Genomic DNA, 16734 nt, shown 5'->3' on the forward strand with positions numbered 1-16734 from the left:
CTCTGAGGGGCACGGGGGTGGGGAGGGCCAGATAGCAGTTGTAGCAGGAGCCCTGCTTCTGAGGGGTGCCCTCAATGCACCTGCCACCAGGCCTCTAGGCCCCAGGAAGATTAAGCCTCATGGAGAGGATCCTGTGAGGGGAGAGCATCTTGCCCCATATCAGAAGCTCTGAAATACCCAACTCTAGCCCAGAAAACTCTCTTACCTTTCAGTTTTGGGGGGCTATGTGTTACCATTGTGTCCTCCCGCTTTGCCAAGAAATGCTAGCCCATGTGATGCCCGTGAACTTGACCTGGGCTTCCCAGTCCCTGCACCCTGAAAGGAGAGAAACCCTCTGTGTGATGCCAGTGTGCACAGACCCCTGGGCCACCCTGCAAGTTGGGTCTGTGTGGCCTCCTGCCATCCCCAGGAGGCCCTGTTCTGTGGGCACCTCCCCTGCGAAGGTCAGGAGAGGCCGGCACTGGGCTCCCTCTCCTTGACCTCCAGCTGGAGACCCCGGGAAGGATCCTAGCTACTACGGGGAAGGGAAGGCGGTCTTTGGTGTTTTTCTGAAATTTCTGGATTAGAAAGTTTTCCTGGACCCTGAAATCCTCCTGTTAACCCTTTGGCTAAAGTCACTCTTTTTCCTTGAGCAAAAATTTGGGGCAGTTAGACAAGTCTGAATGTACTTAGGAGGCAAGGGGTACAATTAAAATCAGGGCCATCCTGGCAAGTCTAAGAGGTATAGCCTTTGGAGCCATACCTGCCAAGTGATGCCAGGTCCTCTGTTTCTAGAAGGTACTTTGGGTTGCGGCCAGGCAGACTGAGGAGTAAGATCCAAATTGCCGTCCGTATCCCTAAGTGACCTCAGTGCCCCCTCTGTTGGGACAAGTAGGGGTCGGGCTGTGGCAGAAGCCTTATATAAAGTCTAGAATCAGCTTGTGAACCCGATGAGGCAGACCTGGTCCCCAAGGGTGAGACATAACCTGAAAGGATGTCTTTGTCAGACTGAAGTCCTGAACCTTCACGAATGCTGGCCAATTTGTGTGTCTCCACAGCTGCTTCCCCAAACCTCAGCCCCGGAGCTTCTCCTGCGTCCTCTCAGAGCAACTCCCTCACCGTCCCCACTTCGCCCGGTGAGGTCCAGTCCCCCGACATCGCCTGCCCTGGCTCCTCCCGCTGGGTGGCAGCGCAGTCCCTCCCCTGGGCCCCAGGGCTCCCATCCTGAGGGCTTCCCAGGCAGGACCCCCTCTTGGCCCCTTCCCCTGGGGCCTGACTGGGCTGCCTCAGAGGAGGAAGATATGCTTGCTTTCAGGACTTCGAGCTAGCATGGGGAGATGGGCCTGGCCCAGGGTGAGGATGGGTGCAAGGTGGTGGGAGTGAGCTGTGACCAGGGCCCCTTGTCCAGAGAGGCCTCGGAGTGAGGGGACCTCAGAGCTTACTGCAAAGGCCTCTACTTGAGCCACAATTTGTATTTTGACTGCTTCCCTTCATGAGGCTGCGTTCAGAGCCATAACCACAGCTCAGCCAGGGAAGGAGTGAGGTGCCCAGGGGAGCAGCTTGCCCTGGTTGGAGCTGCAGGGCAAGCTCAGGCTCGGGCCAGGCAACCCTGGTTCAGAGTCCAGCGCTGACTCTCTTGTCTGTGTGGCCTTGCTCTCCCTCTGCCCCAGCCTGCTTATGCAGTTTCCGTGATGATTAGATGGGGGCTCCCCGTGGAGCAGCTTTGTGAGGGGTTCAACAAACACTGGCTCCAAGCCTGAGGGACCCGAGGGAGGACCTTCTGGGGAGGACAGCTGAGAGTCTGGGGGCGCTGGGCGTCGCTCACCAGCATCTGGACTATTTTAGGTTTGGATGTGTGCAGTGACCCACCGTCCCCTCTGCCTGGAGCACCACCACAGGTAACGGGGCTGCTGTGGGATCTCTGTGCCGGCCAGTCTCTTCTCCTACCCCTTAACTCCTGAGAGGCCCCCCGTGACCCACTGGAGGTGGGGCTGCTGGGTAGGGGAGGCATTGACACCACTGTAGGGTCTCCTTGAGGGTGTTTCAAGAGGAGATAAGGTCTCTTCACGTTGCTGGCTGACTCGTGTTTGCTTTCTCCAGCAGAAGAGGGATGAGGCCGAAGTCCCTTCACCTCACCTTGGCGAGTCTGTGAGTTTGAGCTCTGCCCAGCTGGGATGATTGGAGTGTGGGAGACACAGTGTCCCAGAAGGCTAGGCCCTGGGCAGCCTGCCAGTGGGTGTGTGTGAGTGGAAGGTCCAGGCTGAGGAAGCTAGAAATTTCCCCTGCCCTGTGTTGGCTGGAATTCTGAGGAGGAGGGGGTGAGGAGGTGGGATTTAGTGGGAATGACCTCCATGGTGGTCCTGCTCATAGCCCTAGACCCCCAGTCAGGCTGCTACCAGAGACGCGGGGGACCTCTGGACCCAGCAAAAGCTGGGCAAGTCTGCTGTTCCAGTCAGCTTGCATGAAAATTGCAGGCAAGCTCCAGCCCCTAGTTAGGGTTCTTCTTGGGGGTCACCTGGAAAACTTAATCTTGGCTGATGAGAAAAAGAAGAGTCCCACACCTGCTCAGAGTCAACTGCTCAAGGTGTTGTCAAGGGCAGCATAGAATATAATCTCATCTGTTAATAGAACTGGGTCTGGGATAGAGTCCTCTATTAGAGTGTCAGCACACACATAGGACAGCCACACAAATACCCACACAGACCCACATGCGCCTGACAAAGCAGGTTTCCCTGGGAAATGAAAGAATATAGAATCTTAACACTTCTGGACAGTAAAATGTCAGCTTTGCAAGAATCACCTCATTCAGTGATCTGTAGCCTCTTTTGGATCATAGAACTCTGAGAAATTGTTGAAAGCTGTGGATTCCCTTCCCAGAAAAATACATATAGCCCATGAACAGCACATATACATTCGCATATAATTTCAGAGAGTTTACAAACCTGATGAGAAATCCGAGGCCCTAACAGTTAAGTGCCTGCTAGGCAGAGTCAGGGCTAGAATCTGGGGCAGTTGAGTCAAAGCCAGAACTTGTGACTGCCCCCGTGCTGCCCTCCGTCCCACTGTCCTCTGCAGCTCCTAGCCCTCGAGAAGTTCTTGGCAGGTTTTGAATGGCAGGTCCCCTTGTCCTGTCTGTTTTACAAACCCCAGGCTTGTTTGTAGGCTCCTTTTACTGGTTCAGATGTGACTTTGCAGTCCTCCCTTTCTACCTAGCCCACCCCCCTTAGCAGGGTCTGTGTGGTAGAGACCCCACGGCAGAAGTGAACTCACCCTTCTCCTCTCCAACCTGCCTCCGGGGTCCCAAATTTACCCTGTCTCTTTCAGAATGTTCTCAAAGGGCTAGCTGACCGGAAGCAGAATGACCAGAGAAAACTGTCTCAGGGCAGGCTGACTCCCCGCTCTCCCACAGTTGAGAAGTCCAAAGAAATTACAATAGAACAAAAGGAAAACTTCGATCCCCTCCAGAGCCCGGAGGCCATACCCAAGGGCCCAGCTTCTGGCCCAGGCAGTGGTGGGAAGATGGCCCTTAACAGCCCCCAGCCTGGCCCTGTGGAGAGCGAGCTGGGGAAGCCACCGGCAAAGACAGCCAAGGAGGGCAACCCGTTGCCCAGAGCTCCAACCCAGGGCTCTGGGGGGGTGGCTCCCCAGGCCCCCCAGGGGAAGAGTACAATCGGAGAGCCCACGGGGTCCAAGGTTGGCTCCAAAGCTGAGCTGTGGCCCCCAACGTCCCGGCCGCCACTGCTGCGGGGAGTCTCCTGGGACAGCGGCCCCGAAGAGCCCGGCCCCCGGCTGCAGAAAGTGCTCGCCAAGCTGCCGCTGGCTGAGGAAGAGAAGCGTTTTACCGGCAAAGCTGGCAGCAAGCTGGCCAAGGCACCCGGACTCAAAGACTTTCAGATACAAGTGCAGCCTGTGCGGATGCAGAAACTGACCAAGCTTCGTGAGGTGGGTTTCTGGGGCCTCCTGGGCGGGCTGTGGATGCAGGTCCCCACCCTGGGCTGAGGACCGCTGGGCTGAGCTGGGCCCTGGAATGGGGTGGCTCTGGCCCAGATGTGGGCTTTGGAGAGCCCTAAAAGTCCCCACCCTGATAAGCCAGGCCCGCTGGGCTGTGCGCTCTGCATAAATATCATCTTTGAGGGCTTTTACCCATTCACTCGGGCGAGGTCAGTTGGGAAGTAGCTGCCACATAAAGCCACATTTTGAGGGGAAAGTGGGTGTATGGAGGGGTACGTGGGCCTTCAGAGCTGGGCTGTGTTTTCCCCGCTCCAGCCAGAGCTGATGCCTTGTGAGCAAGAAGTCTTTGATGGAGTGCCCTGTCACCTTGGACAGACAAGGATGGAATGGCTTTACTTTCTGTCATGCCCCCAAGCTTTCCTCCCTGTTGCTTGTTGACAAAGGGCCTCAAATCCATCATACCTGGCCAGGAAGGGCTACTCCCTCTTGGTGAATTTCTTCTAGTATCTGTGATGTCCTCAGCTTTCACTGGCCATCAAGCCAGACACAACTGTCTGTCATGAGGCTACCACCCTAAGTAGGGAATGACAGTGGGGCATCCAGAGATAGGGGGAGAGAGCCCTGGATGTGAGGAAGAAAAGAGGTTACTAAGGTTACCTGAGCCCTCCTTCCCCAGAGGGCCAATCCAGACCACAGGCCAAGGCAGCCAGGTCTCCACAGGGTGGAGTGATGCCAAGGAAGCCAAACAGTCAGGCATTTGCCTTCTTGGGCTTCTGGGCATCAGAGGGCAGGTCCAGGCAACAGGCTACCCCCAGACCCCTGCATTTCTCTCTTCAGTAAAGTACAAAGACTCTGGAAGCCTCATTTCACTAACCACTGCCCTGCATCTGACCTCAACCCCAGCCCCGCACCGCTACCCCAAGCCAGGGTCCTGAGAGCTGCTTGGTTTTGGGCAGCTGGCTAAAGAAGCAGGTAAAGGGCCCTGCCTGTGACTTCCATTTGGGCCAGAGCTCCCTCTGCTGGCCTCTTCCTCTCCTTCATCCAGGAGGCAAACTGCCCAAGTGGCCTCCGCTACAGGGACCCTGAAAACCCTCTTAGAAAGCAGAAGTCATGGGGCTGAGGAGCCCTGTCCAGCATTCCTCCTGGGGGTGCAGGTCTTGGACTTGGTACAAGTGTGAGGCTTCCTGTGCCACATACCTGGAGTCAGCAGCCCCATCTCTCCCCAGCTCTGCTGGTGAGGCCCCCAGCAGCAGGGGCTGCTGGCCTGCTGCCTTGAGGTGGCAATCTGCAGTCCACATTGGTCTGGAGAGTTGAACATCTCAAGAGGTGCCATCACAGGCCGCTGAGGAGCTGGGGGCAGGGGAGGCCACGAGTCCCGGAAGTGGGCACTCGCTGCCCAAGAACAACAAGGCAGGAGGCTCCGGCCAGCTCCGAGCACAGCCATGAGATCACAGAGATTGTTTCCATCTTTGGCAGCCCCACATACACCCAGGGGACCTTCCTTTCCCCAGAGCCCCGGGCTCTGCTTCTGTTTGTCCTCCAGCCTTCAGCCACCGTGTGGCTGGCCGCTCTCTCGCTCTGAGGCTCACAGGCCGATTTTAAAAGGTGGCCGTGCCAAGGACAATTCCTGACTCAGGGAATGGGGTGCTGAAGCTGGAGTTTTTAGCACCTTTATGGGCCGGGAGAGAAGCGGTCTTCCTAGCACCCCTCAGGTGTCGTGACGGTCCATGTTCCTAGTGTCGGCTCTGTGAGACTGAGCAGTCACAGGGCCAGAGAACCGAGGGGAGGAGTCCAGCGTGAGGTCGCCATCTGAAATGTTGTCTTTCTTTCCCTAAAAAGGAGCACATCCTGCTGAGAAATCAGAACTTAGTGGGGCTCAAGCTTCCAGAACTTAGTGAAGCGGCCGAGCAGGAAAAAGGTAGGTGGGCTTGAAGAGACACTCTCCTCAGGCTAGGGCTGGATTCATTTTCTCCAGATCAAAGAAGCTGAACGTGTAAACACTGCACTTCCTGTCAGGGCTTTTGTCCGTCCTGGTGGCGAGTGTGGGCCGGACGCAGAGCAGGCCCTTGCTAAATATTTGCAGATGGATGAATGAATGAATCAGATGGTGTTTCCTGCTCACTCAGAGAACCTCTAAACTTGCCTCCTTCCAACCAGCCCCTGTTCCAGATCCTACCAGTCCTCCCTGAGTCTCATTAGCACCTAGTGGGTCTGGAAGGGTGACCCAGGCCTGAACTTTTGATGCTTCCTTTTCCTCTCACACCCAGGATGTCACCAACTAGAACACTTCCTCTTTTTGAGACATCAGAGTCATCTCTTGCTTTCTAATCTGCAGTCACCACAGAGTCCAGACCCCAGCCCCTCCTTCCTGGGGACTGCAAGGCCCCACCCACCCTCTTGCCAGACTTATCTTCAGAAAGGAAGACTTGGGGGGAGGTCTTGCCTCCCCTCTACCCCAAGCTCCCTCTCCGGATGGCTGATGCTCATTCAGTCATTCTCAGCACACAAGCCTTCTGCCTAAGGACTGTTTTGTGTTCACGTCCACAGTGCCATCAGCTATGCTGGAAGCCCCCAGTCTGACATAGGGGTTTCTCAGGTGGTGCTAGTGGTAAAGAACCTGCCTGCCAATACAGGAGTCGTAAGAGACATGGATTCAATCACTGAGTCAGGAAGATCCCCTGGGGAAGGGCATGGCAATACACTCCAGTATTCTTGCCTGGGAAATCTCTTGGACAGAGGAGCCTGGCGGGTTACAGTCCACGGGGTTGTAAAGAGTCAGACAGGACTGAAGTGACTTAGCACACAGTCTGACATATAATAACTAACACCTACCTATTCAGCATTGACAAGTGGATTCACAGAAGTAAAATATCCAGTAATTTTTTAAAGAACTAATTTTTAAAAAATCATCTTTAGATGAGCTCTTTGGAAAAAGTATGATATAATCTCTACTTTTAATTTCTAACTTCTTTATTAAAGCAGGTCTAAAACCCTAGAAAAAGATTTATCTTAAAAATTTTGCCCACAACCCCATAAATTCTTAAAAAGCAGCAACTTTTTATTCTCTCTGGTGTATATGTGTTAGTCACTCAGTCGTGTCCAACTCTTTGCGACTCCATGCACTATAGCCCACCAGACTACTCTGTCCATGGGATTCTCCAGGCAAGAATACTGGAGTGGGTAGCCATTCCCTTCTCCAGGGGATCTTCCTGACCCAGGGATCAAACTCAGGTCTCCTACATTGCAGGTGGATTCTTTACCATCTGAGCCACCAGGGAAGCCCAATTATTTCTCCTTAATTGGGGTAGCAAATCTGTTTTCTAGCCATTTATATATAGTTATATTTGTATTTATCTTACTAATACTTCTGAATTTTGTTTTATTTAATAAGATATATGTATCTGAAGATTTAAGATTCTGTTACCTCAAAGATTGGGCTTCCCAGGTGACTCAATGGTAAAGAAACTCCCTGCCCAGGAGGGGATACAGATTTGATGCCTGGGTCGGGAAGATCTCCTGGAGGAGGGCATGGCAACCCACTCTAGTATTCTTGCCTGGAGAATCCTATGGACAGAGGAGCCTGGCATACTACTGTCCAGAGTGTCACAAAGACACCAGACACATTGAAAGACACCAGACACTGTTAAGTGGTATTTGGCCACGAAGTCCAATCTCCTGAATTCTTGTCTAGTTGCTCTTTCTATTAATTTTCACTGAATCTTTATATCTAAAATAAAGTGAATACTCTTTTAAAAAAAACAGCAAAAGGGGAGAAGTAACTGATTATACACTTAGAACATATTATAAGGCAGTAATAATTAAAGTGGTATAGTACTTATCAGAATAAAACAGAATCAAGGGCCCAGAATCAGTCTTTGATATACATTTAAAAAGGATGCAGTGTATGATTATCTAAGCCACGAAGTAACAAGAAATATAAACACTTCAAAAATACCATTGAGGTACTGTTGCTGTTGGTCTGTTTAGTTACTAACTCACGTCCAACTCTTTGTGACCCCATGGACTGTAGCCCACCAGGCTCCTCTGTCCATGAAATTTCCCAGGCAAGAATACTGGAGTGAGTTGTCATTACCTTCTCCAGGGGATCTTCCCGACCCAGAGACAGAACACGCCTTTCTGCATTGGCAGGTGGAGCTTTTACCACTGAGTCACCAGGGAAGGAAGTCCCTTGAAAGAGCGCTTGGATGTTTATACATTCTGGATCTCTATTTTCCCCAGATCTTTATAAATGCTACACTGTATTCAGTGTTGCTGAGAAGTCTAAGACCAGCTTATTTACAGCACTTCTCAATCTTCACCTTTCCCTGTAGGTGGCTTACTCTTTCTATGAGGGTAGTTGGAGAAACATTTCCCTATCCATATATAAAGATCTATATAAGATATATCTACATACATAGAAAGAATAAGATTATATATACATGTATTTTTTTCTGTAGTGGTGTGCTTTTTCAGTCTGCAAATTTGGCTTTTCTCTCCATGGAGGAAATTTTTTCTTCTCTCTTGTCTTTGACTCTGTTCTTTGTTCCTTTTGCTTCTCCCCTACTTCAGAGCCACCATAATCTGGAAATTTCTCATCAGTGTCTCCACTGTAGGTCCATTATTCTACCTCTCAATACTTGAATCTTTCTTTCCTTTTTTATTCCTTGAGCTCATCTCAGTTTCTTCTACTAACTGAACTTGCGGTTTTGTTTTTATTTCTTCATATTTCCAACATATTGGTTAGATCTATATTTTTAGAATTTTTTGCTTTTTTTTTTTTTATTATTTTTGGTCTTCAGTTTATTTTCTCAGATTGTAATCTTCTTCCATCTTATGCCATCCTCTAATTTCACCTCTAGTTCTTGTTTTCATTTTGGGGAGGGGGGTTCTAATTTCCCCTTGAGTCAAAGTACTTGTGGCATACCCTTGACACAAAATGCATTTTTGACGTGTTTCTTGCATCTCTGCTTCCATCCTGACATCTGTGTCCTGCATGTTTCCTTTCTTCTTTCCTTTATACCTTCCTCCCCACTTTCCTTCCTCTTTTGACTATTTTTGTGTAGTTGCCATGACATTTGTTTTCATTTAATTTATTTTTGATAAGAACATTTCTACCTGAAGTTTCTCTGGACCTAGATATATCGTGTAGATCAATTTTCATTGACTTCTTCCTACCTCTTCTGAGATCTGTCCTCCTGGCAGCGCTTAGTTGAGGACCGGGTATTTTGTGTCTGCTTGGTCACTGCCTGGAGAATGGCGAAAAGGGGAAGTTTAGACGGAGCTGTGGGTAGTGGTGATTGTGGGTTGGTTTCTGCTCTTTTTCTATAACTTTGTTTGTACCGTAGCACTTGAATTTATTACAGCGAAGTGGCGGGGGGTGGGGGTTATATCTGTTCCCTTGGGTGGGCAGTAGTAAGGCATGGATTATTTCACCAATTCAGGGTAGAATTATAGGGACAATCTGCCCAGGTGTTTATTTTCCACCCTTGACCCATCCATTGCCAGCAGCCACTCTCACTCTTCTGCCAGAGAAAGGAAAGAAAAGACAGACAAAATTCAAAGAGTTTGGCCACTCTGCTATTTCTCAGAAGTGCAGGATGGGTGGGTCAATTTTCAGCTGGGGTTTTCCATGTGTCTTCTGCCACTCACTCCATCAGAGGGACTTGTTTGATTTATTTTCTCATGTATCTTCCTTTCTGGTAAATCCCTTTATATTGTTTGAAATCATCAGCTCTGGTAGAATACCGTGTTATCATTCTGCTTTTCCTTTCTTCTCCTCTCCTCCTCAGTATGAAAAACAAACAGCAGGACAGGCAATTTTTCATCTTGTTGGAGTGTTGTTTGGTGGGGTGGAGATCTTTCTACTCTAGAGAAACTTTCTGAACACCTCTGCATCTGCCCACTCACCCCTTGGTCCTGTTCTCTTCTGGCTCTGTAGTCACAAAAGTGACTACAGAAGTTTGTCACAACCTTACTATTACCTCTGATATCTTCCTCTCTGGACTGATTCTTCAAGGGAGGAAGAAAGAGTTAACAAGGTTTGGAGCTCTACATTTATTTCTAGGAAATTTTTTCTCTGACCATTATTTTTAAAGATTATTATCTTTTCTTGTATTTGAGAGTTGCGATATATTTTTAGTTGACTTTAACTTTTTTTGTTGGCATTGTTGTCAATTTGGTTGCAATCAGGAGGGTGGCTGGTTCTGAGAGCCACTAGTTCTAAGATCACCATTTTAAAAAATAACATTTACTTATTTATTTGGCTGTGCCAGTTCTTAGTTGCAGCATGCAGGATCTTTGATCTTCACTGTGGCATGTGCGATCTTTAGTTGAGGCATGTGGGGTCTATTTCTCTGACCAAGGATCAAACCTGGGGCCCCCTGCATTGGAAACGCAGAGTCTTAGCCACTGGACCACCAGGGAAATTCCATGGGATCACTCTTAAGACAGCTATTTTAGTGGGTGGGGTTCTACCTAGGGGACTTTTCCAGGCAAAAACCCCCTCATATGACTTCACTATGATTATTAGATCTTGTATATTTCTGTCAATCCTGTAGATTTCTCAGGAGCCCACTTCTTCATCATCTCCCTGCTGGGTGCAGTGGGGATACATAAAGGCAGAGTAAGGCCAAAGGCAACACAAGGTTTGCCATCTGTCACATGGAAATGTCAGAGAGCAGTAAGTGTCAGGGCAGAACTCAAGAGGTGACAGGTAGCTAAGAGAACTAGCTACATGAAATGAGTAGAGTCTCATATCCCAAGAAGGATTGCTGACTGCCCTGGCTCTGACAGATGACTCTCCAGACTTTGCTGGATGCCTTGAGGACCAGGAATATCATCAACGCTGTTCAGTTGTTGGAAAGATCTAAGCATGTAAACATTCTTCACCTAGAGCCAAAGTATACCTAATCATCTCACCACGTGATCTCGCTTGAGGAGGCTTCTAATTCATGACTCCCAATCTTAGCTCCATTTACATGGCTATTACAACCTTGCCCATAGTCCTGATCTCAGGCCTTGACTATCATTCTAGAAATCTGCTAGGCCCAAACCCATGAAAGATGGTAAAAGATGGATAACTATATAAAGTCCTGCAATGGAAAGTAAGCATTGTATGAGACATCAATATTTGATTTAGCTCAAGTAAAAGATTTGAGACTTTTAATTCGAAGTGTGCTATGAGCCCGTAGGGCACAGCAAGTCTATGCCAAATGAATAACTGAGGTCAATGCAAAGGACATTGCCAACATGCTCCAGAGATAAGAGTTTGATGGAGCACATTGGAACCTCTGGGGTAGCAATAGCCAGAATGTGGGGGCATGGGATGTTTCTAGAGGCCACGCTGAACAGTTGGGAAAATGGAGAAAGGAAGCTTTGGAGCTCTCTGTGAACATGAGAAAAATTTGTGGGAAAGAGGAACACTTGGCTTGTTATTTCTGTCTTCAGAGCACAGACCAAGGAAAGGTTTAGGAGACATTTGAAAAAAAAAAAAAAAAAGCTTTTTATTGGTCCTGAGGCAACTCAGGACAACTAACTCAGAGGCAACTATTTCAGAGATCCACAAAAGATCAAAGATCTAATGACCTTAGCTTTACTCTGGAAAAACCCTGTTTCTACTCCTATCTGTTGAAATATGGAAGCAAATGCTTATTTCTAAGCGGGACACAGATGATAGAATTCATTTGAGGAAGATTAGTTGGGCAGCCGGCCTCCTGAGAAGCCTGCCAAATAGAGGGGACTTTTCTAAACAGTATAGCCAAAGAGCCAACCAGCTTCCAATTGCCAAAAACCAATCTGAGACCCTAGACAAAAGAGACTGCTTGGTACTGTGGGGAGCAGTGGGAAGAACAGAGAACTTGGAGCAGATAGAACTGTTTGTAGTCCTTGCCATTTACCAGTTCTGTGACCATAAGCATGGCCAAAGGGTTTGATTGGATATACCCAAATGAACTTTTTGGCCAACACAATATTAATCTTGCTGAGTCTTGATTTACCCATCTGTAAAATGGGATGATTAAAGTCTAGCTCATTGGGTTATTGTGAGGATAAAATAACAATTTTGAAGCCCCTGGCATATAACCAGGTTCTAATAAATGTTAAAGTTCTTCCTTACCCCCTTAAGCAAATTGCCAAGAATATTACTGTGATTTCAAACAGACACTTTATAAGTTAAATACTTTTTTGTGTTTTTCCAGGACACCCTTCTGAACTCTCCTCAGCTATTGAGGAAGAAGAGTCAAAGGGCGGGCTGGATGTCATGCCCAATATTTCTGATGTGCTGCTTCGCAAACTGCGGGTCCACAAGTCCCTCCCTGGAAGGTAAAATCGGGGCATGAGCTGCACAAGAGCGCACACTGGGTGGCCACTGTGTTTGACTCTGGATGGAACACAAGAGCACCAGACTTGAGTTTGGACCCCAGAAGGGTCAAAGTCCAATAGTCCAGGCAGGGCTAATGCACCCCAAACAAAAAGAATAATAAAGGGCCAGGTGAGGTGGTTCCAACTCAGAGAGCAGGTAAGGTTCATAAGTGAACATTCTTTTTGTGATGCAAACAATGCCTTCAAGAAAGTGAAGAGACAACCCAAAGAATAGGAGGGAATATTTGCAAAGCATGTGTGTGATAAGGCCCTTGTTTCTATGATATATAAAGAACTTATAATTCAATAACATAACATTTGTGAAATTTTAAAAATAATTTTAAATTTTTTATTGAAATATGGTTGTACAATATTATATAAGTTACAGATATGCAATATAATGACTCACAATTTTAAAAGGTTGTACTCCATTTATAGTCATCATAAAACTTTATATACCCTGTTTTTGTACAATATATCTTTACAGCTTTTTTTTTTTATAGTGTGTACCTCTTAATCTCCTATTCCTATATTGCCCTTCTTCCTTCCTCTTTCCCTCTCCACACTGGTAACCTATATCTATAAGTCTGCTTCTCTTCTGTTATGTTTACTAGCTTGCTGTATTTCTTCAGATTTCACATAAGTGAGATCATACAATATTTGTCTTTCTCTGTCTGACTTATTTTACCTATCATAATGCCCTCCAAGCCCATCCATGTTGCTACAAATGGCAAAGTTTCAACTTCATTTTTTTATGGCTGAGTAGTATTGACAACTAATATCTTTAAGTGGACAAAAGATTTAAATAGACATTTCTTCAAAGAAATACATACATACATATGTATGAGGGGTCAATGAATACGTGAAAGTATGCTCAGCATCATTAGTCATTCAGTTCAGTCTCTCAGTCGTGTCTGACTCTTTGTGATCTCATGGACTGCAGCCCACCAGGCTTCCCTGTCCATCACTAACTCCCAGAGCTTGCTCAAACTCATGTCCATCGAATCGATGATGCCATCCAGCCATCTCATCCTCTGTTGTCCCCTTCTCCTCCTGCCTTCAATCTTTCTCAACTTCAGGGTCTTTTCAAATGAGTCTGCTCTTCACATCAGGCGGCCAAAATATTGGAGCTTTAGCATCAGTCCTTCCAGTGAATATTCAGGACTGATTTCCTTTAGGATGGACTGGTTGGATTTCCTTGCAGTCCAAGGGACTCTCAAGAGTCTTCTCCAACACCACTGTTCAAAAGCATCAATTCGTCAGTGCTCAGCTTTCTTTATAGTCCAACTCTCCCTTCCATACATGACTACTGGAAAAACCATAGCCTTGACTAGACGGACCTTTGTTGACAAAGTAATGTCTCTGCTTTTTAATATGCTGTCTAGGTTGGTCATAGTTTTTCTTCCAGGGAATAAGCATCTTTTAATTTCATGGCTGCAGTCACCATCTGCAATGATTTTGGAGCCCAAGAAAATAAAGTCTGTCACTCTTTCCATTATTTCCCCATCTATTTGCCATGAAGTGATGGGACCAGATACCATGATCTTAGTTTTTTGAATGTTGAGTTTTAAGCCAGCATTTTCACTCTCCTCTTTCACTTTCATCAAGAGGCTTTTTAGTTCTTCTTCACTTTCTGCCATAAGGATGGTGTCATCTGCATTATCTGAGGTTGTTGATATTTCTCCCAGCAGTCTTGATTCCAGCTTGTGCTTTATCCAGTCTGGCATTTCGCATGATGTATTCTGCATATAAGTTAAATAAGCAGGGTGACAATATACAGCCTTGACATACTCCTTTCCCAGTTTGGAACCAGTCCATTGTTCCATGTTCTGGTTCTAATTGTTGCTTCTTGACCTGCACACAGATTTCTCAGGAGGCAGGTAAGGTGGTCTGGTATCCCATCTCTTTAAGAATTTTCCACAGTTTGCTGTTATCCACACAGTCAAAGGTTTTAGTATAGTTAATGAAGCAGAAGTAGATGCTTTTCTGGAATTCTCTTGCTTTTTCTATGATCCAACAGATGTTGGCAATTCAATCTCTGGTTCTTCTGCCTTTCCTAAACCCAACTTGAACATCTGGAAGTTGTCAATTCAAGTACTGTTGAAGCCTAGCTTGGAGAATTTTGAGCATTACTTTGCTAGTGTGTGAGATGAGTGTGATTGTGTGGTAGTTTGAACATTCTTTGGCATTGCCTTTCTTTGGGATTGGAATGAAAACTGATCTTTTCCGGTTCTGTGGCCCCTGCTGGGTTTTCCAAATTCGCTGGCATATTGAGTGTAGTACTTTCACACCATCATCTCTGAGGATTTGAAATAGCTCAGCTGGAATTCCATCATCTCGACTAGCTTTCTTTGTAGTGATGATCCCTAAGGCCCACTTGACTTCACACTCCAGGATGTCTGGCTCTAGGTGAGTAATCACACCATCATGGTTATCTGGGTCATTAAGATTTTTTTGTATAGGTCTTCTGTGTATTCTTGCCACCTGTTCTTAATATCTTCTGCTTCTGTTAGGTCCATACTGTTTCTGTCCTTTATTGAGCCCATCTTTGAATGAAATATTCCCTTGGTATCTCTAATTTTCTTGAAGAGATCTCTAGTCTTTCCCATTCTACTGTTTTCCTCTATTTCTTTGCATTGATCACTGAGGAAGGCTTTCTTATCTCTCCTTGCTGTTCTTTGGAACTCTGCATTCAGATGGATATATCTTTCCTTTTCTCCTTTGCCTTTTGCTTCTCTTCTTTTCTCAGCTATTTGGAAGGCCTCCTCAGACAATGATTTTGCCTTTTTGCATTTCTTCTTCTTGGTGATGGTTTTGATCACCACCTCCTGTACAGTGTTCTGAACCTCTGTCCATAGTTCTTCAAGCACGCCGTATCAGATCTAATCCCTTGAATCTATTTGTCACTTCCACTGTATTGTAAGGGATTTGATTTAGGTCATATCTTAACAGTCTACTGGTTTTCCCTACTTTCTTCAGTTTAAGTCTGAATTTTGCAATAAGGAGTTCATGATTTGAGCCACAGTCAGCTCCTGGTCTTGTTTTTGCTGGCTCTGGAGAGCTTCTCCATCTTTGGCTGCAAAGAATATAATCAATCTGCTTTCGGTATTGATCATCTGGTGATGTCCCTGTGTAGAGTCGTCTCTTGTGTTGTTGGAAGAGAGTGTTTGCTATGATCAGGCAAAATTCTGTCAACCTTTGGCTTGCTTCATTTTTACTCCAAGGCCAAACTTTCCTGTCATTCCAGGTACCTCTTGACTTCCTACTTTTGCATTCCAGTCCCCTATGATAAAAAGGACATCTTTTTCTGGTATTAGTTCTAGAAGGTCTTATAGGTCTTCATAGAACCTTTCAACTTCAGCTTCTTCAGCATTAGTGGTTGGGGCATAGACTTGGATCACTGTGATATTGAAAGGTTTGCCATGGAAATGAAAAGTGATCATTCTGTCATTTTTGAGATTATACCCAAGTACTGCATTTTGGACTCTTTTGTTGACTATGAGGGCTACTCCATTTCTTGCAAGGGATTCTTGCCCACAGTAGTAGATATAATGATCTTCCAAATTAAATTCTCTCATTTCGGTCTGTTTTAGTTCACTGATTCCTAAAATATTGATGCTCACTCTTGCCTCACTCCTGTTTGACCACTTCCAATTATTTACCTTGATTCATGGACCTAACATTCCATGTTCCTGTGCAATATTGTTCCTTACAGCATCTGACTTGACTTCCATCACCAGTCACAACCACAACTGGGTGTTGTTTTTGCTTTGGCTCAGCCTCTTCATTCTTTCTGGAGTTATTTCTCCACTCTTCTCCAGTAGCATATTGGGCACCCGCATCTTTCAGTGTCATAACTTTTTGACGTTTCAAAATGTTCATGGGGTTCTCAAGGTAAGAATACTGAAGTGATTTGCCATTCCCTTCTCCAGTGGACCACATCTTGTCAGAACTCTCCACCATGACCCGTCCGTCCTGGGTGGCCTACGTAGTTTCATGGCTCATAGTTTCATTGAGTTAGACAAGGCTGTGATCCAGGTGATCAGTTTGGTTAGTTCTCTGTAACTGTAGTTTCCATTCTGTCTGTCCTCTGATGGATAAGGATAAGAGGTTTGTGGAAACTTCCTGATGGTAGGGACTGGCTGTGGGGAATCCTGGTCTTGCTCTGATGGGCAGGGCCATGCTAAGTAAATCTTTAACCCAATTTTCTGTTGATGGGTGGGGCTGTGTTCTCTCCCTGTAGTTTGGCCTGAGGCCAAACCATGGTAAGGGGTCCTCCTTCAAAAGGACTTATGCCAGGACTGTTGTATTCAGTGCCCCTGACCCCACAGAAGGCCACTGTCTACCCATGCCTCCACTGGAGACTCCTGGACACTCATAGGCAAGTCTGGCTCAGTCTCTTGTGGGGTCATTGCTCCAGTTTGTGGGTATGTCTGCTTGGTGGCT

At 46.8% G+C, this 16734-nt stretch overlaps 1 protein-coding gene across 7 annotated transcripts in view; it reads left to right on the top strand.

The window, feature by feature from the left end:
• The window catches only part of IRAG1 (inositol 1,4,5-triphosphate receptor associated 1), a 118913-nt gene that overhangs the window by 63979 nt on the left and 38200 nt on the right, over nt 1-16734 (top strand). For 6 of the 7 annotated variants that reach the window (XM_061147770.1, XM_061147782.1, XM_061147780.1 and 3 more), the window contains 6 exons: nt 1038-1115; nt 1825-1877; nt 2080-2127; nt 3304-3921; nt 5770-5848; nt 12126-12249. In XM_061147770.1, coding sequence (XP_061003753.1) covers nt 1038-1115; nt 1825-1877; nt 2080-2127; nt 3304-3921; nt 5770-5848; nt 12126-12249 — 1000 coding nt within the window. The remainder of the gene's footprint in view (nt 1-1037; nt 1116-1824; nt 1878-2079; nt 2128-3303; nt 3922-5769; nt 5849-12125; nt 12250-16734) is intronic. The other variant, XM_061147776.1, reaches the window with a different exon arrangement.

This window comes from Dama dama, chromosome 1, assembly GCF_033118175.1.
Source record: "Dama dama isolate Ldn47 chromosome 1, ASM3311817v1, whole genome shotgun sequence".
Taxonomy (NCBI): Eukaryota; Metazoa; Chordata; class Mammalia; order Artiodactyla; family Cervidae; genus Dama; species Dama dama.